Genomic DNA, 25,972 nt, shown 5'->3' with positions numbered 1-25,972 from the left:
GCCTTTTCTTCACACTGTGGCTTGTCTGGATATTGTGTGTCGGGGCACCACCATCATGTCCCTCTCACAGCCAATGTAGGAGAGAGGGCATCCTCTCAATCATCATATTATAAAAGGTTTGGTGGAGCTTTTTGAAATTCACTGTCTGAAATGTTTAACTACTTCCTATCTAGGTCTTTCATGATCACCAGGTCATGGGCAATACTGCAGGATATTCGTCTTTTCACAATCACCCCAGTTTATTTATTTTTTTACCTTTACCTGGACCCTATATTTTTGCTGGCTGTAGAACTGTGTGAACTTTGCCCCTGATAACCAGTTATAAAGTGCCTGTGTTCCTTCTTTCAACATGGTAACATAGGATATTCATTATTTGGTGTGTTTAACTTACCTACAAGTCCCTAGTGTATGGTACAAAGTGTACAAAGGGCCTGTAAGTTAAATGTCTCTGACTGCAGCACTCATTGTGTCATTCACTAAAGTGGCAGTGCAAACATGACTGCAGGTCTACAATTTGTTGCCTGGCTGTTGCAGTTTTAAACTGTAAATTCAACCCGTCAAAATAACCCTTTTTGATGTCAAAATCTTCCTTTTAAATACATCTATCATCCCAAGTAGGCCTTATTGCTCATAAGGTAGAGTGCATGGTATTTAAAAATAGGACATGTAGGAAGTTAATGTTAAACATGTCCTTACATTAAAAAAAAAAGACCCAAAAGCTATTTCAACTGTAGCAAGGCTTGGTTGTTCAATAGGATAACATTTACTAATGATCATTTCGAGTAGGAGACAACTAGAAAAATAATTTACTAATACTAAAATCCAATTCACTAGTGAAGTCGGATTTTTGAAAAATATTAAGGAAAAGGCAATTTTAGAAAGTAGTTTTTTCGTGCTTAAAGATTATGGATGCCCATTTTCATTTGTTCACCCACTTCTGCTTGCCAGTAATTAGGATTTGAAGAGGTGTGAATACTGCTCCCATAGCAGAGAACAAAGTCCTGGGCTTGGGGAGATGATGTTTTGTTCCCTTGACAGTATGACCAGTGGGGTTGGGCCAAGGAATAGAATTACTTCTAAAGAGGCACAAGCAAATTTTAGCAGACTTCTGGGCAGGGTCATTAATTCGTCCTGCCAGCCAGGCAGGCTCTAGTCACTTCAATTCAATTGTACCTCTTTTTGACATTACAGTGTCAAGTCCTGCTAGACTATCAAACGCTGCTTGACAGGTCTGCTGGAGGTATAACACTTGGGGCACACTTCAAAGGGCAAAAATAGGACAACAAAAAACATAGTAGTCCACCCTTTTAATATACAAGCATTGTGGTGTGGCCCAGGGTATTGGTGCATATTTGTTTATTGGGGATGGGGTATACAGCCCCCCCATCCCCTTGCCATCTGGAAACCCCTGGGACCTCATCCCCTGGGACCAATATGTTAATTGGTGGGGGTGTGCTCTCCTAGCCATATTGGGGCCACAGGGACCCCATCCCAGGGCCAAAGCAACTTAAGGAACTGTGGGTGCCTTGGTGCCCACCCAGGACACCCACAGCAATGGCAGCCCTTAAGGATTACCATTGGCCATTTTCAGTCTAAGACTGTCTCTGGGCAAGGGGTTCCTCTGGGCTCTGCTTTGAGCCCTACACTTTTGAACATCTATGTTGTTCTCCTCACTCAGCTAGTCAAGTCCTGTGGTTTTGAAATACTCTCTTATGCAGACGATACCCAATTAGTCACCTCTTTTGGGCAGGACATTGAGAATTTTTTTTTTTATAAATAGTTTTTATTCGTCAACAAACACATAAATTGCAGGCCCCTGAAGTCCCAGAGGTACCTGCCAAAGCATTGCCACCATGATGTCATTGACATTTTACATTAGTAGGATACTTGAAAATGCACTTCAGTTGAAAAACAGACCCCAACCCTCCCCCCCCCCCCCAACTCCCCCCTCCACCCCGACCGCACCATACCATATCTAACAAGCGACATCCTGTATGAGCATAAGCTAGACAGTTCCGACCCCAGTCCCTGCGCACGCCCCCTCTCTCCCGGGGAACTAGATGGACGCCTCCTCCCGTTCCTCCGGAACTGGCTCCAGGGGGAGACCCCTGTAGTCTGCCCAACGCTTCCATATCTTGCAATGTTTACGGGGACACCCCCTAGCTGCAAATATGGGGAGCTCGAAGCCCATGCTAAAGTCCAGACCCCTCTTCCATACGTTCAGAGAGGGAGCTGCCGGAGCCTTCCATGCCCGGGCGATATCCCTCTTGGCCAGTGTAAGGCCCAACAACAGCAAATGTCTCTTATATATATTGCCACCAATATCGTCCATGACGTGCAGAAGTGTCACCTTAGGGTCTGCGGGAAGATCCCAACCCAACCCCTCGGATAAGCAAGACAACACCCCTCTCCAAAAACGGGATAGTGACCCACAGAGCCATACTGTGTGAAAGAAGGAACCCTCCTCCCGCCCACATCGGAGACACTCCGGAGAAACAATCAGGCCCGCCCGCCACAGCCTCCTACAGGTAAAATAAGCCCTGTGCAGGTATTTAAATTGAATGAGGCGTAGTCGGATAGCTATGGCTGCCCCCCGGGGCGAGGCCAGCGCCTCCGTCCAGTCCGTCTCATCGAGGGGGCCAACATCGTCCTCTCATTTCCCCTTGAGATGCTGGAGCGAGGGGAGCTGTGAATGACAAGCGTTCGGTATATCTTGGAGATTTTCCGCTCTTGTAGGTCCCCCATGAAGAGCTTCGCTTCCACTGGGCTAAAATCAGCTATGGAGTCTAAGCCCGCTAGGCTGGGGGAGAGTGCATGACGGAACTGGAGGTACCTATAGAACTGTGTCCGCGGCATGCTGAATTCTTGTTGAAGATCCTGGAAGGGCTTCAAAGCGCACCCCCGCACCACATCGCTTAAGGTGGAGATGCCTATCCGATCCCACCCCTCAAACCCTGACAGGGCCGCCATCTGTGGTAGTCGCCCATTGTGCCACAGGGGGGTTTTCCGCGTGATCACTTTCCACCACCCAATTCGTGTCAGCGCCTGGCGCCAAATCTGAAAGATTACCTGCGTCACCGGTGGCAAGCGCACCCGATGCACGGCGGAATATAGCAGGGTGTGTAGTGTGTGTGGGACCATGAGCCGCCGCTCCACTGCGTAGGCCGGGTCCCTCCTATCCCCATACCACCACTCATTCAGAACTAGCAGGTGGGAGGACTGATAATAAGAGAGCAGATCTGACGTAGCCAGCCCCCCTTCATAGGTTGAGAGGAAGCACGTCCGCAGGGCCACCCAAACCACCCCACCCTCCCACAGGAACTGACCCAGGGTCGAGTTCACCCGACGGAACCAGCCCGGTGGAATCGCATACGGATGATTCTGCAGCTGGTACAAAAGGTGGGGAAGGGCCACCATCTTGAAAATCGCAGACCAGCCGAAGATGGTGAGCGGCATGCGGGTCCACAATTTAATGTCTTGGCAAACACGCTCTCACACGGGCACCACATTACGCTCCCAAGAAACCGCCAGAGTAGTTGAGAAGAACACCCCTAAATACTGAAGCCCCCCGCCGCCATCCACACCGGAGACGCCCACCCCTGCAACTGAGTCGGACCCCCCCAATACCCACAGGGTAGACTTCCGGGGGTTCATGAAGAGACCAGACGTCTCACCAAATATCTGCATAATACGGAGTAGCCGGGGCCCCGTGCGGTCAAGGTCTGTCAGAAAAAAGAGGATGTCGTCAGCATAGAGGGCTGTATGATCGGCCAGTCCATTCTCCCACTCAAAGCCGGAGATTTGCGCGTCCATCCGCACCCAAACCGCCAAGGGTTCCATGGCCAGGTCAAACAGATACGGGGACAAGGGGCACCCCTGGCGTGTTCCACGCCGTACGGGGAACGTCATTGAGGACGCCCCGCGACCCTGACCGAGGCCGTAATCTCCGTGTAGAGAAGCCGCACGTAGGGTATGAACCGCGGGCCGAAGTTCAAGCGTTGCAGCAGCAGGAACATATATCGCCAGCTAAGGGAGTCGAACGCCCGATCCATGTCCGCCAACAACAGGGCTGCTGGAACCCCCAACTGCGGCACTTCAGCGATCGCCACATGGGCCCGCCGAGTGTTATGTCGCGTAGCACGGGAGGGCATAAATCCCGCCTGATCTGGGTGGACCAACGAGGTGATGTATGGCAGAAGACGATTGACCAAAGCTTTCGCCAGAATTTTTGCCTCCACATTGAGGAGGGAGATCGGACGATACGAGGCGTGCTCCTCCGGGGGTCTGCCCGGCTTGTGGAACACCTCAATCTCAGCATGCCTCCAGTCCCGGGGTAACAATCCACGCTCTCGGGCCTCCTCCACCACTGCCGTATAATGTGGACCTAATTGTAGGAAATACTTCTTAAAAAACTCACTCGGGAACCCGTTCGGGCCCGGGACCTTGCCCGGGTTGAGGCCACCCAGCGCCTCCCCAAATTCTTCCACCGTAAGCGGAAGATCCAATGCCGTCCTTGCCGCCTCTGGTAAAGCCGTGATAGGGTGATCACGCAGGAACCGCTCCACCTCCGCTTCCGTGAGGCATTCGCAGGGACTATATAGGCCTGCATAGTATGTAGCGAAGCTATTGGCGAGCGCACCTGGATCCACAAGAGGCGTGCCCCCTGGGTCCCCGATCCCTGGGAGGTCCTGGGTATGATACACCCCCTGACACAGCCTGTGCAGCTTTGCACCCGACTTGTCCCCCCCATTGGTATACTCGACTCCTGGTGGCTATCCAAACCTGGCGGGCCTCATCAAGCAATAGAGATCCGTACGTCTGCTGTGTGTAAAGTAGCTGCCGACGATACACCTCGCCCCCATCCTCCCGGCCCCTACGCTCCAGCTCCACGACCTCAGCCTCCGCCCGAACCAGCCCTGCTCGGCGCTCACAGCGGGCCTGCGCACAGTATGAGATATCCGCCACGCGTAGTGTCGGCTTCAGCGCCTCCCACAACATGTCCGCCCCGGACACGGATCCCACATTCCATGACAAATATTGATCTACCGCCGTTAACGAAACGACCGCCCCATGCCCCCCATCCGTATGACCGCAGACACCGGGGTATGGTCCGATAGCCCTCGCGAAAGAATCTCCGCTGCCTCCAACCGGGACTCCGCGGCCCCAGAGAGGAAGATGTAGTCGAGTCGGGAGAAGGAGCCATGTACCGCCGACAGGTATGTGTATTCGCGGGCAGTACCGTGGCATCGCCGCCAGGCATCCACCCATGCTAGGCCACCGACCAGCGCATTGAGTTTCGTCCGTCCACCCTCCCTACATTGAGAATTTTAAACATCGTTTAATCACCTGCATGAGGAAAAATGCCACTTGGCTGTCCCTGAACTGTCTTCAGTTAAACAGGGACAGAACAGAGACTCAACTGTTTGGCAAGGCAAAGCGCCACTGGATAGATGAATGTTACCCTGCCGAGCTTGGCCCTGCTCCTTCACCCAGTAACTCGGCGAGAATCCTGGGTATTCTGCTACATAATAGGTTATCAATAAGGACCAGGTGACTTCCATCGGTGGCATGTGTTTCGGGACAATGCGCCTTCTCAGGAGGATCTTTCAGTGGCTTCTACTGAATTCTCTGAAAACCCTTATCCAAGCTTTGATAATTAGTCGCCTTGATTATGGAAATGCACTAGTAGCTTCCAATGAGTACCTTCTATCTAAAATGCAGGTCATACAAAATACTGCAGCTTGTTTGGTCAATAAACTGCCACCTAGCACATCTTCAGTTCCTTTGCTCAAAGCCCTTCATTGGCTCCCCATTAGGAAAACACTATTCAAATGATATATAAAGCTTTATCCGGCAATGGACCCAAATAGCTACTGGATAAACTGGTTACCTATCTTCTTAGAAGAAATCTTAGATCAAAGAGTCAACTTATTCGTTTTCCCTGGCATATTTGTAGGTCTAGGTATGGTGAACAAGCTTTTTCTTATCTTGCACCTTACCACTGGAACATGCTTTCCTTGTTCATTTGGGCGTGCACTGAGTTCTCAGGTTTAAAAAAAAAAGATCTTCAGACCTGGCTGTTCTAATAGCTGGTTCTCCATTTGTCTGTTGCTTCAGTGCCAAGAAGCTTCTTCGAGGGTGAGTCGCTGCACTATGCCAGGTATCCATGAACACAGCATAACATAAGGTTGTGGGAGGGGTACCCGGGCCACTGCAATCATAACTATGTGGCAGTATCCGGCTATATTGGTTTTTCTGCAGCCCAATGGGAACAGCTTTTCCATGTTCTCGATGGCTGGGAGCAAACCTATGTTTTCTGACTGCCTGAGTTGAAGTTCTCCCTGCCCACATGCAGTCTTGCAGGCAGGAAACTGCTGTGTCTCAGGAATGGGGTTCCCAGACACTGCTGTCATCGGACCCCAGGGGATGGGGTCCCCGGGGCAACTGTATGGCTCAGAAATTAGAGCCTCACACCGCCTCCCCTCAAAAAGTAATTCGGTCCCGGGGAGAGGGTGCCCAGGGTCCTTTAGAGGCTTAGGGTGGGGCTGCATTCCCCACCCACCAAGAAATAAACATCGTCCAGGTGAGATGGGGTCCCAGGGGCCCTGTGTAGCTCGGGAAGGGGAGCTGCACACCACCATTTAAAAATAATAATAATAATAATAATAATTGCCCTAGAGAATAGGGGCATCAGAAGGGTTGTGGAGGGGGCTGCATGCTCCCTTCCCAAATAAAATAAAAACAGTGATTGTGAAATGGACAAAGTAGCTGCTCTTTTAACATTCACTGCTCCAGCTGTGGGACACCCTATAATGGCTTTTCTATATATTTTTTTTTATGTCTGTAGTGCAGGAGCACCAGAAACTATTTTTTGTGGAGGTCTGGAGGTAGCGCAGCAACCCAACAAAAATAAAACCTGTTACCTCACATATTACATCACTCATGACCTATTCTGGACATCATTGATAACATCACTAAAACACTTGACAAGGCATTATTTATAAAAACATTGTGCAAGGCGAGGGCGTGAATTATAGTTATTTTTGGGCATACGTTTTAGTTTCTTGAGACCACTATAACTGGTGAATTTCAGTGGTTTTGTTAATTTGAAATGGTAACTTTTAACAGACATTTGAAACTAACCATAACGTCCCATTCACCTTTGGATTTTTCATTATATATATATATACATGTGATCAAGACCCGAGTGGGGGTCGAAACGCGTTATGGCGGACAGGCTGGGCAACCAATAAAGCACTTTTGATTGGCACTATACCTTTTGGGTCCGCTTCTCGTCTCTGTGTTCGAGTGAAGCACTGGCAGTGGCGTTTTTTCATTCATATATATATATATATATATATATCCACAGCAATCCTTATTACAGAAAGAAGGCGGTGCGCACACGAAGGCTGAAGGAACAAGGCTTCTTTATTTAAAAGGGCCTCCCTCAACCAAGAGAATGAGGAGACGCGTGTCGGCTGACTCAGCAGCCTATATATATATATATATATATATATATATATATATATATATATATATATATATATATATATATATATATATATATATATATAAGCCGTATAGTCTGTCGTAGCGGTCTATACCAGCCATTAAACAACCGCTCCAGGGTTAAAGGGCTGAGCCAAAGGCAAGGGCCTTTAACAAGGGAGCAGAACTTTAATGCTGGTATAGCCCAGCTACGGTGCGCTGAAAGGCTATTAGAACATTCCGCCGCTAGAGGGCAGAATGTTCTAAAAATAAAACCAAGGCCTCACGGAGTCGAGGGGACTGAAATCCCCTCGGGCTCCGTAAGCCTTTGTTCACAGCAACAGCTGTTAAAGGAAAACATAGGAATGTTGATGCTCCATGAGTCTACCAGCTATTAGAAGCCCGGACCACCCCACTATCTTCGATGGAGCCTCCAACATTCCAATGTTATAAAAATAAAAATAGTATATATATAAATCTTCACATGTATTCTGGCCAACCATATTGTAATGTTAACATTTTACTGCCAGTGACCGTCACCAGTATTTAGTTATAGTTAGGACCACTTTTCCATATTCCAATATAAAAATTAAACAGAGGTCATGAACCAGCGGTATTCTCGTGGGACTCATCGTGGTTCCTGTGTGGTCTCATGTGAGTCCCGTGGAACAAAAAAAAAATGCTATCATACACAGCCATCGCCCTGTATAGAGTCGTTTGCGCAGCATGGGTCGGCCACCCACAAAGTGGTCGATGCATGCAGGGCTGTGCTCGGTGGTGGTGTTGGGGACGGGAGTGTAATTAGTCCCGTGCCACGAATGGCAGACCTAGTTAGATATGGGAAACTTTACTTTACTGGGGGGAAAAGAAAAAAAATTAGAAATTCATTGGAGAAAACCAAAGGTTAAGGGCAAGTTATAGTTAGGTATGGAAATAAAATCTATCTTTACATTAAAAAAACTAGAAATTCTTTGGAATAAAAGAAAAGTTAAGGTGATGTTCTACTTTGGTGAAAATGTGAATTAAAAAAGTAGTTACCTGAAGTAAGTATAAAGAGTGCCCTAGCCATGCACAGCTTATTACTTCACATATTGCATCCATACATGATATGTTCGCTAACACCAATGCAACATCTGAAATGACATCATTGATGACAACACTACATGGCAAGGGCGCAAGTTATAATTGCTTCAGTTAACTTTAATTTGTGAATTTCAGTGGTTTGAGTTTTTATTTTTACTGTAACATTTTAAGTGACATTTTCATCTAACTATAACATCACTTTAACCTTTAATTTTCAGTGAATATATATAGTTATGTGTTTATTTTAACCCCCCTCCTCTCTTTTTGGCCAAGGACAAGTTAAATCAAACTCCTCACAGTGCAAAATTGATAAGTTCTCAAAACTAGCTGGCTTGATCGGCACTCTTGGGGCAGAGAAACAGTGGCAGGCCCAGCAGTTGGCCGGTCAGCAGTGCAGGTCTCAGACTCTGTAATGATACTGCAGTCCATTGGTAACACACACCTTCCAGATACTGGAGACCAAAATCGTCACGTGAAATGTAATCCTAATGAGGCAAGACTGAGAACACTATTGACAGGAGGTCGGCAAAAAATCTTTTAGGTTGCCGACCAGTTCAAGATCTACAGTGCTTCAACTAATAACTCAACAACAAGGCTTTGTAAGGTCACAGACTATAAAATATTTCTGTTTCTCTAGAAAGTAGATTTGACCTAACTGGATTTGGAGGATACATACTTCAATACCCCAGTTTGTGCAAGTCACAGAAAATGTCTGTACTTTATGTTTGCAGTCCGTCATTTCCAGATCCGATCACTACTCTGTGGTCTAAAATCCAGCTTGCAAATTTTCACTAAGTGCATGGCCCCAGTGGCGGCTCATCTACATCGAAAGGGTTGTTCAGTAAATCCTTACCTAGCCCTACCTCGGTCCCGTATGCACCAAAAAAAGTGATTACTGGAACAACTGGATTCATCTACGTTATATGTTGTTATAGCAACAATCAGATGGACTCATTTGGGCTCCTAAGTTATAAACTTAAAATAACAGTCGGCAAATTGGGGGCCCTATTAATTAATTTAAAAAATGGCCAGCACTGTGCTAACAGTATAACATTTTTTTTAAATAAAAATAAATTGGCTAGTGCTATATTTACAAAGAGGTGCAAGCTGAAGATTCTTTTGGATACGCTAAGTGGTGCACCATGGCGCAAGGGCAATCCAGCAGGGCCGGTTATGACAACTCCAGTGCAAATTAGTAAAAGATGGCAGCTGCCCATGGGTAAGTTGCATAAAATGTGTGAATTTGCAAAAATTCCATCTTACCCGTGGGGATGTCACTTGGTATATTCAGCTTGTCCATTGTGAAATCCTTGGGGTGTGTTCTCACTCCTTTACGCCCTTTTTTATGTATGATCGGGAGCTGGTGCCTCTGTATTCCAAGGACAATTGGCTTTTCATCACAAAATATCATTTTCAGAGGAAACGAGAGAGGTTAATGCTGAACAGTATATAGCTTTGTATTGCACGAAAGTCCATTAAAAAATGTAAATCTGGATCGGAGTTTGAAATTATGTTACCATGAACTGAACAACACAAGCACAACAGTAGTACTTTCCAAATATTTTATTATTTAGTGGCCTTTGCAGAAATTGTAATTTCTAGCAATATTTTTTTTTTCCACTGATTTAACCAATCACTAGTATCCATAAAATGAACAATAGATTTAATCATTTTTTCTGTCACTATATTGTTGTGTTTGTGCTGATCAATTTATTGTTTGAAACTCGGTTTGATGATTAATGCTTTATTTTTGTAAGGGCCCGACTGAGTGCTTTGGATGAAAGAGTTAAGGTGTCTGCTTGTGGGAAGCGTCTCGATGTTATGCATGAGGATGAGATTTGTGCTCCTATCGGTTTATGGTCTAGTTTGCAAGCTCAGCTATCTCCAGACAATTATATGATAATCACCAGTAGAGGGGATCTGGCTCCGCCCACATGTTGCGAGCCAGGAGTGCATGTTATGATTGGGCAGAAGTTGTGTGCTTCCACAAAAAAGTGCTTGCCTTCCGCAAACCAGTTTGTTTATTCATCCAGCTGCCTGAGCTTGAACTTCCAAGGGCACACACATAACATTGTGCTGCTAATAAAGCGTTTTAGATAATTGATGGTGTTTTTCTCTGGCAGCAGCACAGATGGAAGGAGGGCAGTCCTTAACTTACATGTATTTTTGGGTCTGGCCTGACTGTGCAACTGTCACCTGACCCTTTAACCTACACCAATACAATTCAATTGTTCTATGCGCCCACACAAATACATGTCAGTTCCCATGCTATCTACATGTAATGCTTCACATTACCATATAACATTCCTTTAAAGCCAGATCTGTTGGCATTACCAATTCTTGTTTTGTTACTCCATCATGGCTTGTACTGATGCAGCAGAATGAGAGATAGGATCCGTATCCGTAGATGTTAGATCTTCTGAGTTGTGTGCTGCTTATACTTAGAAAGTACTGGTAATTTTCTTGAACTGTAGCACCAAATTAATCGTACACCAGCAAAGAACCTGCTTACTCACACAATGACATTGCGCAAAATGATGGGTCTCCCTGCAGAAAGTGACACGGGGCCCCAGAACTCAAAAATTTCACAGATATTCAAATGCCTTGGGATCATTTGGGTTTCCCTACGACATAGTTTCTGCAGAGGCCAGCGTTACGCCCCCTAGACCCACAGCTGGAAGCGTAGACCAGTGGAACATTTTGGTTAACTGGAATACTAGTTACAGTCTAGTATAATTGACTTCCAAAAAGCAGCAACAGGTTAAAACATTTACCTTTCAGAAATATGAGATGGTCCTCGCTATGATTTTCAACCTGGAGCCTGTCATTTTAAAAACTCCACTTAAATTAAAAAAGTAAATTAAAAACTGCCTAACAAAAAGGAATGTGTCCTCATGTAATGCAACTGGTGCTATGTAAAGCGCTCTGATACAAATTTGCGCTATATAAAACTGTTAAAAAAAAAATGTTCAAAAGGCATAGGCACTATTACTCCTGAAGGCATATTACAGACAGTTTGCACTAGCTCAGAAAATCCGTTGGGGCCATATTTGCTTCTTTTATTATTGCGAGTGGAGCAAATGGTATGAGCAATAAACTGTTTTGCTCTAGGGCAAAAAAAAAAAAGGTGGAAACCTGATTGAATTATGTTTTTGTTGTGTTTACTTAATAAGAAATAGAAACATGCTTTTCTTTTGAAAAGTGAAATATGGGGCTATGTTCGAGGCAAATTAATTTTTTTCCATTTTTTTTTATTACAGAAATTGCTAGATCACGGTGCCCTATTTCTTTTTAAAATAATGAATAAATATTTTTTTTTGTTAATCTCTAAGACACATATGTAAGTGATTTATGGCTATCAGTGGTCCCTTAACAAAAGGTTATTGGTTTTGCCTTAGTGCTAAAATGTTTATTATGGATTGGAGAATTTGTTGGACCCATTTCCTATGAAATAAGTGGTAAAATAAATTGACCCTGTTTTTAAGCATTGCAACCTTTCTGTAATATGGCTCCTGGACTGAGAGTAGAGTGGCTTGATAAGTAAGTTTATCAATAAATTCCACCTCAGTGGTTGGTTAAACAGCCAACAGAAATGAGGTGCAAATACCATGCAGCCAAACTCCTTGAACACCATCCTATGAAATGAATCAAGATCTTATCTGAATATTTCATTGTAAGACTAGCAGTCTTTCGTAATTTGTGTGTACTGGTGTATTCCATTACGTCACCTACAACTTGTTTCATTGTATTCACACAAGGGTTTTCTTTATTTGACAACTGGCTCGGGCAATGATCATTGAGACTGTCAATCTAACGTAATAAAGTGGTTTTTGATGACTTTAAATAAATACATAGCAACACCGTAAGCGGGTGTTCTTCTGTGACGTCTTTCATTGTATTTTTGTTTTCTTTCAGGTCCCCTCCTCAACAGTGGAGTACCTGAAAAGGAATGGCATTGAGGCGGTGGTCCTCCAGACTGAAAAGGCAGTGAAGGAGTATAATGCCCTGGCTGCCCAGGGAGTTAAAGTTGGGGGTGTCTTCCACTCAACTTGCTGATCCTACCAAAAATAAAGTGCTTTCTCCGTACACTTTTTGTTTAATCCTGGTTTGAGCATTTGCCCAGCAAAAGCCGTCATTGTCAAGTAACAGAGAAAATAATGTGTGCATGACCTCCCATATTGTTGAAGATTTCAACAAATACAAGATACAGTTAAGCATTATTTCTAATTAAAAAAAGATGGCTGGCTAAGGTAAACGCTATTTTAATACTTATTTTAAATCCTTATTAGGCACACCGCCCCTGGCAATAAACAATATAGCTTTTTATCCTTCAAATGTCAATTAACTGAGTGCCAATACATTGAATAAAAATACTTGGTCCCATATCTTCTACTCTGTACAAAAAGGAGTACTGCATGAAATATTGCAGTGTTGCATTCTGTGAAGGACTATAAAAAAAAAATTAAAAAAAAAATAGCACGGCAGCAGATAGTGCAAGAGTTGCCCCGATTGAAATCAGTGGTGCTCACACTGAAAAAGGCTACTGTGCACGGCGCTTGGCCTTGCACTATAGCGGAATGGTCTCCTAGGTACATCCTTAATTACAAACTCCTGTGTGTAGATAAGTCACTCATGTAAAATGTGCGATTCATGGTGAAGCACAAGTTGCACATAGGCGTCTCAGGCAATATACTGCTTGGCATCTTTCTTGTACCTGGATAACTTGGTGTAAGAATTTGGTACAAAACCAGATCCAGATACTTTAATAGGACTGGCTTTGCTCCAAAACTCATCCATTTCTGTGGGCTGGGGGGGGCTTCCCTCTCTGAACATGTCCTATTTGCTTAACGAAACAGGCTGGCGTGACATAAGGGTCAACTTGCGATGTACAATACTGTGTGCGTGTAAAAGATGACCATTGCTGCATTTTGAATCACTTTGCAACACCGAAAACGTTTAGTAGATCTGGGTCATGTTGTTTTACTGTGCTTAGAAATAATACCAACTGTCAGTAAAACATCACTCTTACTGCGCAGCGTGTTGAGGCGAATAAGCGCATGGAAATCTGTATAGTAAATTAAGAATTTCAGAAGGTTTTTTACTCCTTGTGTAAGTGACCCTGCTCAACTGTGAATATTATTAATTTGTTTTATTGCTAAAACTGAAAACATATAAAGGCATGATTTTCACAGACACCCTTTTGTTTCACTTTCTTATGTTCTTATAAAATACTGTATTTTGTTTTGTGCATCTTTGACCTCCTAATTTATCTCAGAGCGTAGACACAAGCCTGACTCGATCCCCTTCAAATATAAATATGCTCGTTGTTGGCCCTTCCTTTAAAACCTTCTCCATGAAACATCCGTTGTGAGAAGAAGCTTCAATTCCTCTGACACAGGAGTGTATTGAATTCATACCCAGGTTCTATTGGAAAATTGTTCCGAGGGTGTGGTCATTTCATTTTTTTTCCATTCTAAAGCATGCAGCCATCTTCCTCCAAACTAAAGTGGCTAAAAAGGTTTCTCGTCGCCATTCTGTTTAATTAAAAAAATGCTGTATGTTACCAAGCTTTATCAGACTAACAAAATCTTCGGATTATGGTACCTTCTTGTTTCTCCATCGGTGATCCAGATAAAGTAATTACAACCAATAATATGTTAAACTCATTACAAATCAAAAAACACTAAATCTATTTATGGAGCTAGGCAAATGCTGCAACTGTGAGAGGAAATACAAATATTTTGCCCATCGGACCAGCAGCTTAAAGCATGGCATTATTTCAATCCACTTCTGTCTTAACAAACATCACCAGCAGCACTTTTCCTATTTGATGTTTTCTAGTTTTGTTATTGTGAAATAACATACTTACATACATAAATGTAACGCTGTAAAATATGCCATACAAATAAGGAAATACGAGACTCGTCCATTCAATTCCCAATACGGATGTAAAAAAATTCAGTCTTAAAACAAAATTCATGAAAAATACTTTACAATACAACTGAGTTATGAAAAAACGTTCCAAAGTGGATTTTCAAAAGCAGTTTCAAATATACCTCTTGTATGTCAAAGAGTACATTTTTTCTCGCTATGGAGATACTTTGATGCTGGAAGTACGATAGCATTTCATTAACCATACTAAAACCGCAAAGGAATCGAAAGCTAAAAACAAGTGCTTCAACATTTCAGAGTCTTCCATTGCTGAAATACCTATCTGAATTCAAAAGTCTAATGGAAGAGAGGATTTTGAAAAAAGAGCACTTTATTGATAAGATGGCGAGACAGGCGTAGCGGGTCTTCAGAAGTCCTGGCCCGCTCCATATTTACTCTCTCTTTAATCAGAGACTCAAGTGGAGGTTTTTCTGGAGCCCAATAGCCTCTCCTTTCTTCAGATACAGACTTCGTAGCTGTGTCCATGTTGGAGGCATCACCGCCTTGCAGGTTTAGGCATTATGTACACTTTGGCGGGTTTGCTGAAAGGTATTGTTCCTTCGATGCAGCTGTCAGGCTGTGGAAGGACCTCTGTGCTCTCATTCCATGCTGACTTTGAGATTTTGTTCGATGCTTTGCTTCGACTAGAGCTGTACGCTAACAGCAGTCTCACTTCTATCTGGCAGGGCTCTGCAGAAAAGACAAACAATTTATATTAAATAAGTCTCAATAACTATTCGATACTTAATGAAGCATGATTAAACAAAAGGTCAGTTGAAAAGCAGGACAATTCCATCCCCTACTTGGGCAACAGTCGAATAATTTATTTTGCATAAATTATGTGAAATGCCCATAGAATTAAGTGTTATTAGTCAAAATACTGGTTTGGCATTTTGCACTATTTTTAGTGCAAAATGCATCCTGGATTCAAAAATAGTGCTGGATCGCACTTGACGTCAACGACAGTTGTTTGCATCCTGTTTGTTTACAAGCTCCGGCAATACAATTTTTACCCAAACAAAATCTCAATCACACCAAGTGGCATAATCTGTAACAAGCATAATGTGAAATGCCGGAAATGTTATGAGATTATACAGTGTAAACACTGGGGCCTACATATGATTAGTCTGGAGATATGTTACTACTTCCCATAACAACTGTCTGGAGGTTATTCATCTTCCCACAGAGTGCCTTGTCACCTGAGAGAACAGTTCACAAGAGTGAGCCTTGTGCTGGTTGCCCTTAGTTCCAGGTTCTTCCAAACTCACGAGATGCCACAACTAAGTATGAGCATTTCTAGATGAGTCCATGTACATCGACAGTCACTGGTTTATATGAACAAGACATCTTGTTGCATCTTAGTCCTCTCCTCTCTCGAACCAAAGAAATAATATAGATCGGGGCGGGTGGTCCAAACAAAGATCTAAGACTACAAGCATAAAAGGCACCCACAGGAACTGGCACCACTCCCTCCAGACTCAGGGCAAGGTTATTGCATCCATCTCCAGAAGATCACAGGAGGCTGAACTTGTGATGACGTCCACTGAATAGTGCTTAGAACTGCAAGAGCAGGTTACACGGTTGCATTACAGATGACAATCAATAGACACATCACAAGAAAGCTATCAAAGCGGCCTAAGCCATGACAGCATGAACAAGGATACCTTCTGGATGAGCAATTGCTACTTTAGTGTGCAAGTCATCAACTGGTAAGCAAGATATGCCATGGGTTGTGACTTATCAGGAAAAGTGCCAAGAAGTATGAAAAAGTTAAAACGGGACAGAAGGCCTTTTCCATCTATGCACCCTAGATCTGGACCAACATCCTCATATTCATCAGGACCGTCCAAACACTGATCTAATTCAGGAAATCTTTAGAGAAGACCACATCACAAGACATTAACCGACCACAGCCTGGCTGCCTCTCCTGTCACTACTTGACTTTATGCTTGTCTTTGACTCTGTACAGTGCTCCACTGCCATTTAGCAAGGTTCATGCCAAAAAGTCTCATATTCATCCAGAAGCAAAATCGTTTCCAGAGATTTTCTGACATCAGGGTAAAATGTGAGAGCCACTCGGGTGTGCGGTGACAGGGGGGTAAGTCCCTGCATATGAAGTCAATTGCAGCAGACTCCCTGTATAAAGAATTTCTAGTCCTGTTTGCAAAGTGGTCTTGAAACTACCTGGTTAATTTTATGTGCTTCACATTGATTTTGATGCCACCCCAGCAGAGTACTGAGGCCTCCCAAAGAGTGCTACAGACCCTTGAACCGGACTATAGGGAGACTGACAGTAACTGGCACGAACTAACTGATATTATTGGGCACAAGCCTTTGTTCTTACATCCCAAGAATTAGAATAAGCGAGTCCTTGATTACTGGGGTCCTTCCCTTCCCCAGACTGTGCTGTGTTACGCGTTCTGTACTGGCACCCAATAAGGGGCTGAAGCACAATTGAGTGGTTTGCTCCATGAGGGATGAGGGCACAGGCCAATCCAGCTTCCTGCATCCTTCGAGCAGCCCCTTGGGCCTGCCGCTAGGAGACCCTGCTTGAGTGTCATCCTAGTGTGGTTTCTGGGCAAGAATACAAAGCAACTCCAGGATTTGACAAGCAACTGCACGAGAACACCCATTTCTATGCAGGTGCTGCGCACGTCTGCTCTGCACATTACCAGCATGCATTCCTGTCTGGATTGAGTCTCTCTCAGTGGATTAGTAGTCATAATGCTGGCTATTGGAATTCCAAATGTGTCGCAAAAGTACCAAGAAAAATATATATTTATGTATTTATTGTGTAGCCACCTGTTGCTAGAGTGTAGTGTTTTAGATTCACATGCTTAGCATACTCCGGCCATCTAGTTTTTGGCTCGGACAATTGCAACATGTTTTTCTTCAAAGAAGTCTCTACTCACAAGAAGTGGTGACGACTCCTCTCAGTGTACACTGCAGAAGCGTACCGACTTCATGTTAGATTGTTTTACGCACAACAGGTGGGAGGCTGTATGCGGTGTGAATGTTAAAGTATGGCGAGCTATCACAGTGTTGATTAAATGGATTATGAAATGATTTGTCAAATGCATGCAAATCCGGCGAGAAGGGCAGGTGCATGTGAATCTACAGCACTACACGCTACAAACAGATTCCTAAAGGGTAAGTAGCTTTTTCAGTTCGTAGCATGTGTGGCTGTAGATGAACAAGTTAATTACCGTTGGTAAGAATCTTTCTAGTAAAAAGACTTTCCAGCTGCACAATCCTCACATTCTGAATATTGCCCAGGTGTCAGACTGGATCCGGAAATGGGGCAAAACAAACAAAACGTCAGATATCTTTGCACAGAGTGGGTTTATCAGCTCTATACAGGTGTATACAATTTTTGTCAAAAATGCCTGGCTGCCATGATGACATCAACCACCTCTTGAGGAAGGATGAACGTGGTCAGCTGAAGGATGAACGTGGTCAGCTGTTGCTGCACAATCTCAAACCATTAAGGTGGAGATTGCGAAGGCCCGGGTGCAACAGCAGGCTCTCACGGAGAGGCAGCCGGGCTGGAAGAAGGATGCTCAAGCACAGGAGTTCTCAATTGCATACCCTCGGTCAGTCCTGATGTTCTTGAGAACTCAAGGCAGGAATGGTATTGGCGGAAAGGCATATAGAATTTTAAATTCTATCGAGGCCAAACATGTCTATGAGCGAGAGACGCCTTGAAAACTCCAACATGCAGAAGTGCATTGCACGTTCTCAGCGGAGGAGAACAGATCAAGCCAACGTTCTCCCTATTCGCAAAAGAATCCTTGCGCCACCTTTGGGTGAAATTGCTACAGGTGATCCTCAAGGCATTGACGGCTTAGCTCGCCCACCCTGGCATTCAATCATGCTGCCAGGCAGCTCACCACTAGGAAAATTCCATGGTGGTCCACCCATTTACAGAGGTGCAGGGCCTCCTGGCACATTGTCTCCAACCCCACCCCATCCTGTGTGTTGCAGTACCACAAGGCGGTGCTGTTGTACATGAGCACCTCAACCAGCCTCCCCTTGACATGCGGAAGGAATGCTTTTGACGTCAAGTGGATGGCCCTCCGCTCCACAAAGTTGATATGGAACCAGGTCTCTGCTCTCCACCTCTCCCAGATGGCAACCCTAACCCAGAAGTGAAGCATCAGTCACCACTGTGCACTCTGGGTGGGGAAGGGAGAACTGTTGCAGATGATCTACAAAATCTGAACATTGTCAGAGAGGTCCCCTTGATGTTGGGCCCACTCAGACTTCAGGTCCCACTAGAGCCCACATATGCCACTTGGCATGCTCAACCAGCAGGAGACCATCACCTCCAGCAACTTCAGAGTCAAATTCAGTGAAATCCAGGACCGAGGCTGAAAGATCGGAATTATAGCCTGAATATCCTGGACTGTCTTTCACAGGGGAAAGGCACAAAATTGACCTGTGTCCAGAATCGCTCCAATGAAGGAGAGCATCTGAGAAGCAGTCAGGTGTGACTTCGGCATGTGGATAGTGAACCCCAAAGATGTTAGGAGGTTTGCCATAGTCTGGAGCAAGTTTGCTCTCGAGGTAGGGGAAGACCAGCACCCTTCACCTCTGAGAGTGTGCTGCTACTACCACCATCACGTTCGTGCTCACCCAAGGGGCGCTTGAGACCAAAGGGGAGCACAGCAGACTGGAAATGCTCCTGTCCTACCATGAACTGCAGGTAACACCAATGGGCCTGCAGGGCTGGTATATGAAAACAGGCGTACTGCAGGTCCCAAGCCACCATCCAGTCTCCAGGGTCGAGGGCAGAAAACTACTGGGCCTGGGACAGCATTCTGTATTTCTCCTTCTGGAAGAAGGCATTGAGAGGGCACTGTTCTAAAATAGGACAAAAGCTTCCATCATTCTTGAGCACCAGAAAGGAGCAGGAAAACAACCACGTCCTACTTCTGGTGCTGACACCCTCCCAATAGCCTCTTTGGCCAAAAGGGTTTGAACTTCGCGCCTCAAAATGGAGAGCTGAGGCATTGGGAAAATAAAAGGTAGGGCATATCCTCGCCGTATGATCTGCAGGACCCACCTGCCCGTTGTTATGGTCTGCAAAATAGGCAAATCCTTCCTCACACGATGGTTGTGCTCCAGTGAGGGCAAGGTAAAGGGGTTTGGCAAGAGGGGCTGCAGCAGATGAGGTGGTGGACTGGTCGATCCAGTGACCTTGACTGCAGGAGAGGTAAGCACCATGGCCTTGACCGCGAAACGTCTGGGTGCCTTGTGGAGGTTAGATTGGCTGGCGGTATGGGATACCTCTACTGTAGGAGCGGTAGGGCTTATTTTGCTGGCGAGGTGGGGCAGATAAGCCTAGGGAGCGTGCTGTGGCCCTGTTCTCCTTGAACCGCTTGAGAGCGGAGTCTGCCTTGCCCCTAAATAGTTGAGTCCCATCAAACGGCATGTCCATAAGGGACGACTGGACATCGCCTGAAGAACCAGTGGACCACAGCCTAGCGTGATGGCGAATGGCGACACTGGTGCCAATGGCCTGCCTGATGAAATTGGTGGTGGCCAAGCTACAACAAATTTTGCACTTGGATGCATTGCAACCGGCCTGTATGGCCTGAGCGCGGACCGCTGGAAGATCGTCGGGCACACCTGGGTGGACCTGAGCCACTGACTCCCAAAGGGTATGAGAACAGTGTTCTAGCACGCAGATGGCATTCACTGAACTGAGTGCCAAGCTGGTGGGGAAGAAAACCCTCCTCCTGAACACCTCTATCCGTTTTGACTCCCTATTAGGGGCCGTTATCAGGAATGTGTTGTTAGACCTGGCATCTTTTGGCGTGGTTTCCCCAGTCTTTTTGCTTCTGAACCCCTGTTTTTGAATGTGTGCTGATTTTCATTTTTACTGGGTTTAGGACTCTGGGCATTTTACCACTGCTAACCAGTGCTAAAGTACTCTTTATCAAAAGCCTGATGGTAATTGGTTTCTCCATGATTGGCATATTTGATTTACCAGTAAGTCCCTACTACTGTGCATCATGGGTGCCGAGCGCTTGCAACTCGAATGCTACTTGTGGGCCTGCAGCACTGGTTGTGCCATCCACATGAGTAGCCTCGCAAACCTGTCACAGGCCTGCCACTGCAGCACCTGTGGGGGCAGTTTTAAACTGCCATGTCAACCTGGCAAGTGCCCCTACTTGCCAGGCCCAAACCTTCCCTTTTATTATATGTAGGGCACCCCTACGATAGGCCCTTGGTAGCCCTATGGGCAGGGTGCAGTGTATTTAAGAGGTAGGGCCTGTTCTTCTGAGTTTCACATGTCCTGGTAGAGAAAAACTGCTAAATTCGGTTTTCACTACAGCAAGGTCTATCTCTCCCATAGGTAAGCATTGGAGCTGCCTGGTAACATCGTACCAGTGTATCTTTGAATTGGCAGTAGATTTTTTTTTTTTTAAATGGAGTTTGGTGTCTCTTGACTCACAACAAGAACACGTCTTTTAGTGAAGATGGTTTTTAGATTGCAGGTCTGAAATTGCCACTATTGGGAAGCATAGCTGCCAAGGTTTCAGATGGCTCATGTGTGACATTTTCATGGCTTCAGTGTACTTATGAGTGACATTCAGTGCAAAATGTGTGACACTTAGAGTGCCGCTGTCTCACGAATTAAACTAACCAATAAAGTCCACAGGGATGGATATATTAGGAATTACATTCTTTTGAGCTATGAGGAGCTTTAAAACGATCTTGAAACTGCTGCAGAGCACCTGAAGTGAAAGGTCACCATTGATCACAAGTCTCGTTTGTTTTGTATAGCTAGGTGTACTTTGAATGCAGGGATTTGTATGCATATACTGAATAACCGTATAAGAGAAAACTACTATTCCCGGCATGCAAAGTGTTTAGAGTTACAAAGGCAAAATCCAGTTACATTTCACAAGAGGCACACAACATGCAGAAGCTGAGGACTGGCTACTACAGTCCTTGGTGTCATGTGAAGTGACACTGTGAGCCACCTTCTAACACAAATGTCATCTCATTTATAACTTCCAGTCTCCCCCCCCCCCACACACACACACACACAATAAGAAGCTCCAGCAAGGCCTGGCCCAAATGCTGCCCAGTCTGCCGATTCACACTCCCTCCACTTTGGATTATACTCTTTGTTATTGTGGCATCAGTTCCCAGATATGTCCTCTCGTAATGGCCACTTGCACCTTGAGGGTTGCCTAGCTGTTTTTTTACTGCCATGACCAGTATTTTACTTGATCTGGTCAATAGAAAAAATGTGAAAAGCACATAAAGCCAGTATTTTTTCCCCTAATCAGTACATACTTTTAAAAGCAATAATAAGCAGATAGTACCTTGCAATGGTTTGGAGTTAGCAAGTTAATGATCAGTGGCTAATTAGAGTAAAGAAATACAGAAAGGTCATCGTAAAAATTAATAAACCCTATAAAGACTATTTTTATAACTTTCCACGCTTGAGCCTTAAAACTATATAAACAAATGGCAGGCATTTCTTTTTGAAATTGCGGCAACCCTACTTACGAGTGGGACATGCTGGAGGTGTCAGAGGGGTCTCAGCGCTGCTTGTTGTTTCCATTAAATGGTGCTGGCGTGTGTCATGACGTAGGAAGGGGCACCGGCGAAGGCTATTTCTCAGTGTCTTGTGGCACAGACTGGGCAGCTACAAGTCGACCAGCCGCAAGTCAGGCATCAGTCCGGTTGTTCACATGTTATTGACCTCAGTCAATGCTGCTGGTTAGCTGCTTAAGGGAGAGGCTGTCTTGGCCCCCAGATGAGAGGCGTCAGAGCTCTCACAATGTACCGCAGCCATGAGCGGCCACTGCTTTAACAGTACTGCAACCTACATTCTGGCCTTACGGTGGCATAGCGCGCTATACAAATGACGTGGCTTCATCCAGCTAAAGTACCTATCTCACTCCACCTACAAGGCATTGCACCAAGCTGTTCTTAAAACCTCCTAAAATTCGACCCATTACTTTCGCTTCATTTTCCTGGAACTGCGAAGTTAACAAATCCACAACCTCGAAAGGCGCTGTAGCTCGAATCGCTCTTAATGTGCTTATAGGAGTCGTGTCTAACATTTCTTAGTAGGCAATTCATTTTTAAAATGTTTAAACTCGTAGTTTTTTAAATCTCCTGATGGGACAACAGTCAGAGCACTCCAGTCGACTCCACTCGAGTCCCCCACTGTTCGAGAATCCGACCTCACTTCCTTCTAGGATGTGAGGTCACGCGCCAGCCAGGACGCAACCACTGCTGAGGGCAGGCCCCACCTCGGGTCTCGGTATAATTGGACAATGACTCTGTGACAGTCAGCCGCGCGCGGGAATTTCAATGCAGCCAGGCTGACAGGGCTAAAATCTAACATTGTAACACTCAGCCGCTGCAGACAAGATCGTTAACTATTTACTGAGCCTGCCGGGAAGCAGCAGATCAAGCGCACAGAGGTGTCACCAGGCGCCGGTGTGTGCGCAACAGCCTGGCGTAGCCAGTTTCAACGCTGGCACAGTGTTGAGACAGTGGTATTAAAATGCGTGACAATGCATTTCAGTGCGGTGATGCGGAACACCACACTGAAATGCGTTAGAGTCACGCCAGATGCGTGATACTTGGCAGGCCTGGGGAAGCAAGAATTTTCTTACTTAATCATTCTGTGCCTTTTGCCTGTCCCTAGAATACACATCTGGGTTGGATGACAGTTGGGTTTTGTGAATTCGCTCTAGACAGTCATACAAAAAGAGAGCTGAGATGTGGCCTACCTATTCTGATGGCCTGTCACCAGGCTGATGAGCTTTCCTAATCTAGAGCGGTGGAAGAGCTGGAACTTGCATCTAAATAGGGCTGTGCCTGTCCCCACACAAAGAAGTCTCCATCCCCTGTAGTGTGTCTGAAGCCAGGGCCAGGAAGGGCCGGGTCTTGTGCACTACAAAGATATTTCTTTGAAGTCTCCCTACTTAAAATGTTCGAATGGGTATAAGTACTGGACCTATATACTCGGAACACTTTTGGACTGAGGACATTCTTCCTGGAAGAGCTGCTGGGATGCCAGGTGGGACAGCCACTTTGCTGTTTGCTTTGCTGTGTTAGCCTGCTGCTTCTGTCCTGAGAGTGAGAGTACCTGGGCTCATCTGCTGAGAGCCTTACTTGCCAAGTGGTGTAGATTCCAGTTCCTGGGCCCTTGGAAGTGAGTTTCTGTGCTACAAGAAGAACCCGACGAACAAGTTACTTACCTTCGGTAACGCTTTTTCTGGTGGATACAGTATCTGCCTGTGGATTCCTCACCTTGTGAATATCCCCTGTGCCAGCATTCCACGGAACTTTTTTCCCCAGCTCTCTACGCCGATGTGGACGTCATAATGCTTCGGCTCCGCTCGCGACTCCGCATGACGTCACCGGAGCCATAAGAGAGCCACGTCGGCGTGATGACGTCAGTTCCACCCATTTTTTCCGTGCCTCCGAGGCGAACAGGTGGCCCGACAACAGATTCAAAGTATACACAGTATACAACATTCGAACAAATATACATAGTACATATACAAAAAGGAAAGCTAAGGAACAACAGCATTTCCTATAAGTACCAGAAAAAACAACATGTCAAGCAAGGCATCCTTTAAGGTATACAAATGTGGACAACGGGGAGGCGGGTGGGCCAGTGAGGAATCCACAGGCAGATACTGTATCCACCAGAATAAGCGTTACCGAAGGTAAGTAACTTGTTCTTCTGATGGATACATCTGCCAGTGGATTCCTCACCTTGTGAATAGAATCCCACAGCAGTCCTACTCCCGGAGGAGGGTGTCCACCTTCCTATACCAAAAAGTCCTGCAAAACAGAACGCACAAAGTGGCCCTCCCTCCTCATCTCAGAGTCCAAGCAATAATGCTTTGTGAAAGTATGGAGGGAGGCCCAAGTTGCTGCCTTACAAATGTCTGCCACAGGAACACCCCTGACCAAAGCAGAGGTGGAAGACTTCGCTCTAGTTGAATGAGCTCCAATACCCTCAGCAGGAACCTTACAAGCCAGGGCATAGTAGATCTTGATGGCAAGGATGATCCATCTTGATAGAGTGCGCTTGTGCACAGCTTTTCCTTTAGAATGTCCAACATATCCCACGAAAAGCTGATCGTCCAAACGAAAGTCTTTCGTTCTGTCCAAGTAAAAGCTCACAGCTCTTTTTGGGTCCAGATGATGAAGCCTTTCCTCCTCTTTGGAGGGATGAGGAGGCGGATAAAAAACAGGGAGAGTAATAGACTGCCACAAATGAAACGGAGTAACTACTTTAGGCAGGAAAGCAACCCTGGTCCTGAGTACCATCCTTTCAGCATGTAATGTTAAAAACAGGGGTTTAGAACTAAGAGCTTGAAGCTCACTCACCCTCCTTGCCGAGGTTATGGCTACAAGAAAGACCGTCTTAAAGGACAACAGCCTCAAAAGACAACTATGAAGAGGCTCAAACGGAGACCCCATCAGAAAAGTTAAGATAAGATTAAGGTCCCACTGTGGCATTACAAAAGGAGTAGGTGGAAACCTGTTTGTAAGTCCCTTGATAAACCTTAGTACAATAGGAGATTTAAATAATGACAGTTGATCAGGAAGACATAGAAAAGCCGATAAGGCCGATAGATAGCCCTTGACCGTGGCCACAGCACAGCCCTGCTGAGCCAGGGAAAGAGCAAACTGAAGCACAGCAGAAAGGTGGGCTTTTAAAGGGTCAATGTTTCTCTCTCCACACCATTTAACAAACTTAAACCACCTATATGAGTAAATGGACTTGGTGGAGTGTCGCCTGGCCGATAAAATAACATCCACCACATCAGGCGGGAGAGAGAAGGAATTCAGGCTGCCCCGTTCAATCTCCAGGCATGAAGGTGTAAGCTCTGGAGGTGGGGGTGTAGAACCTGCCCCTCCGACTGCGAGAGGAGGTCTGCCCTCAGAGGGAGACTGAGCGGAGGGCACGAGGAGAGGTGGAGAAGATCTGTATACTACACCCTTCTTGGCCAATCAGGGGCGACCAAAATAACTTGGGCCCGGTCTTGGCTTATCTTCCTCAGAACCCGAGGAATCAAGGGTATGGGAGGAAACGCGTCCGAAAGTCGTGACGAACCACCTCCGGATGGAGCCTCCACTCATGGTCGGCGAAGAACTGCCGACTGAGACTGTCCGCACGTACGTTCAGCACCCCGGCCAGATGATTCGCCATCAAGCAAATATGATGATCCTGAGCCCAGGACAAGAGCCTTAACGCCTCCCTGCAGAGACGGTACAACCCTACTCCTCCCTGCTTGTTGACATACCACATCGCGGCAGTGTTGTCCGTCAGGACTTGAACCGACTGACCGCGAAGGGAAGGGAGTAAGGCCTTGAGTGCCAAACGAATCGCCCGCAATTCCAGAAGGTTGATGTGAAGCAACCTTTCCTCTGGAGACCAAAGTCCTTTTATCTCCAGATCCCCCAGATGCGCACC

At 45.7% G+C, this 25,972-nt stretch overlaps 2 protein-coding genes across 5 annotated transcripts in view; one reads left to right on the top strand and one right to left on the bottom strand.

Annotated features, from left to right (window-relative positions):
• Positions 1–13,766, top strand: part of AAMDC (adipogenesis associated Mth938 domain containing) — a 176,696-nt gene extending 162,930 nt beyond the window's left edge. For all 4 annotated transcript variants that reach the window (XM_085623250.1, XM_085623253.1, XM_085623251.1 and 1 more), the window contains exon 4: positions 12,487–13,766. In XM_085623250.1, coding sequence (XP_085479376.1) covers positions 12,487–12,627 — 141 coding nt within the window. In that variant the 3' untranslated portion in view covers positions 12,628–13,766. The remainder of the gene's footprint in view (positions 1–12,486) is intronic.
• A 324-nt stretch (positions 13,767–14,090) lies between these two features.
• INTS4 (integrator complex subunit 4) overlaps positions 14,091–25,972 on the bottom strand; it is a 347,032-nt gene continuing 335,150 nt past the window's right edge. Inside the window, exon 23 of the mRNA XM_085623249.1 lies at positions 14,091–15,192. Within this exon, the coding sequence (XP_085479375.1) occupies positions 14,999–15,192 (194 nt within the window). The 3' untranslated portion in view covers positions 14,091–14,998. The remainder of the gene's footprint in view (positions 15,193–25,972) is intronic.

The sequence above is a fragment of the Triturus cristatus genome, chromosome 8 (genome assembly GCF_964204655.1).
Source record: "Triturus cristatus chromosome 8, aTriCri1.1, whole genome shotgun sequence".
Taxonomy (NCBI): domain Eukaryota; kingdom Metazoa; phylum Chordata; class Amphibia; order Caudata; family Salamandridae; genus Triturus; species Triturus cristatus.
The sequence above is the reverse complement of the archived record's forward strand: the minus strand, read 5'-3'. Positions and strand labels throughout refer to the sequence as shown.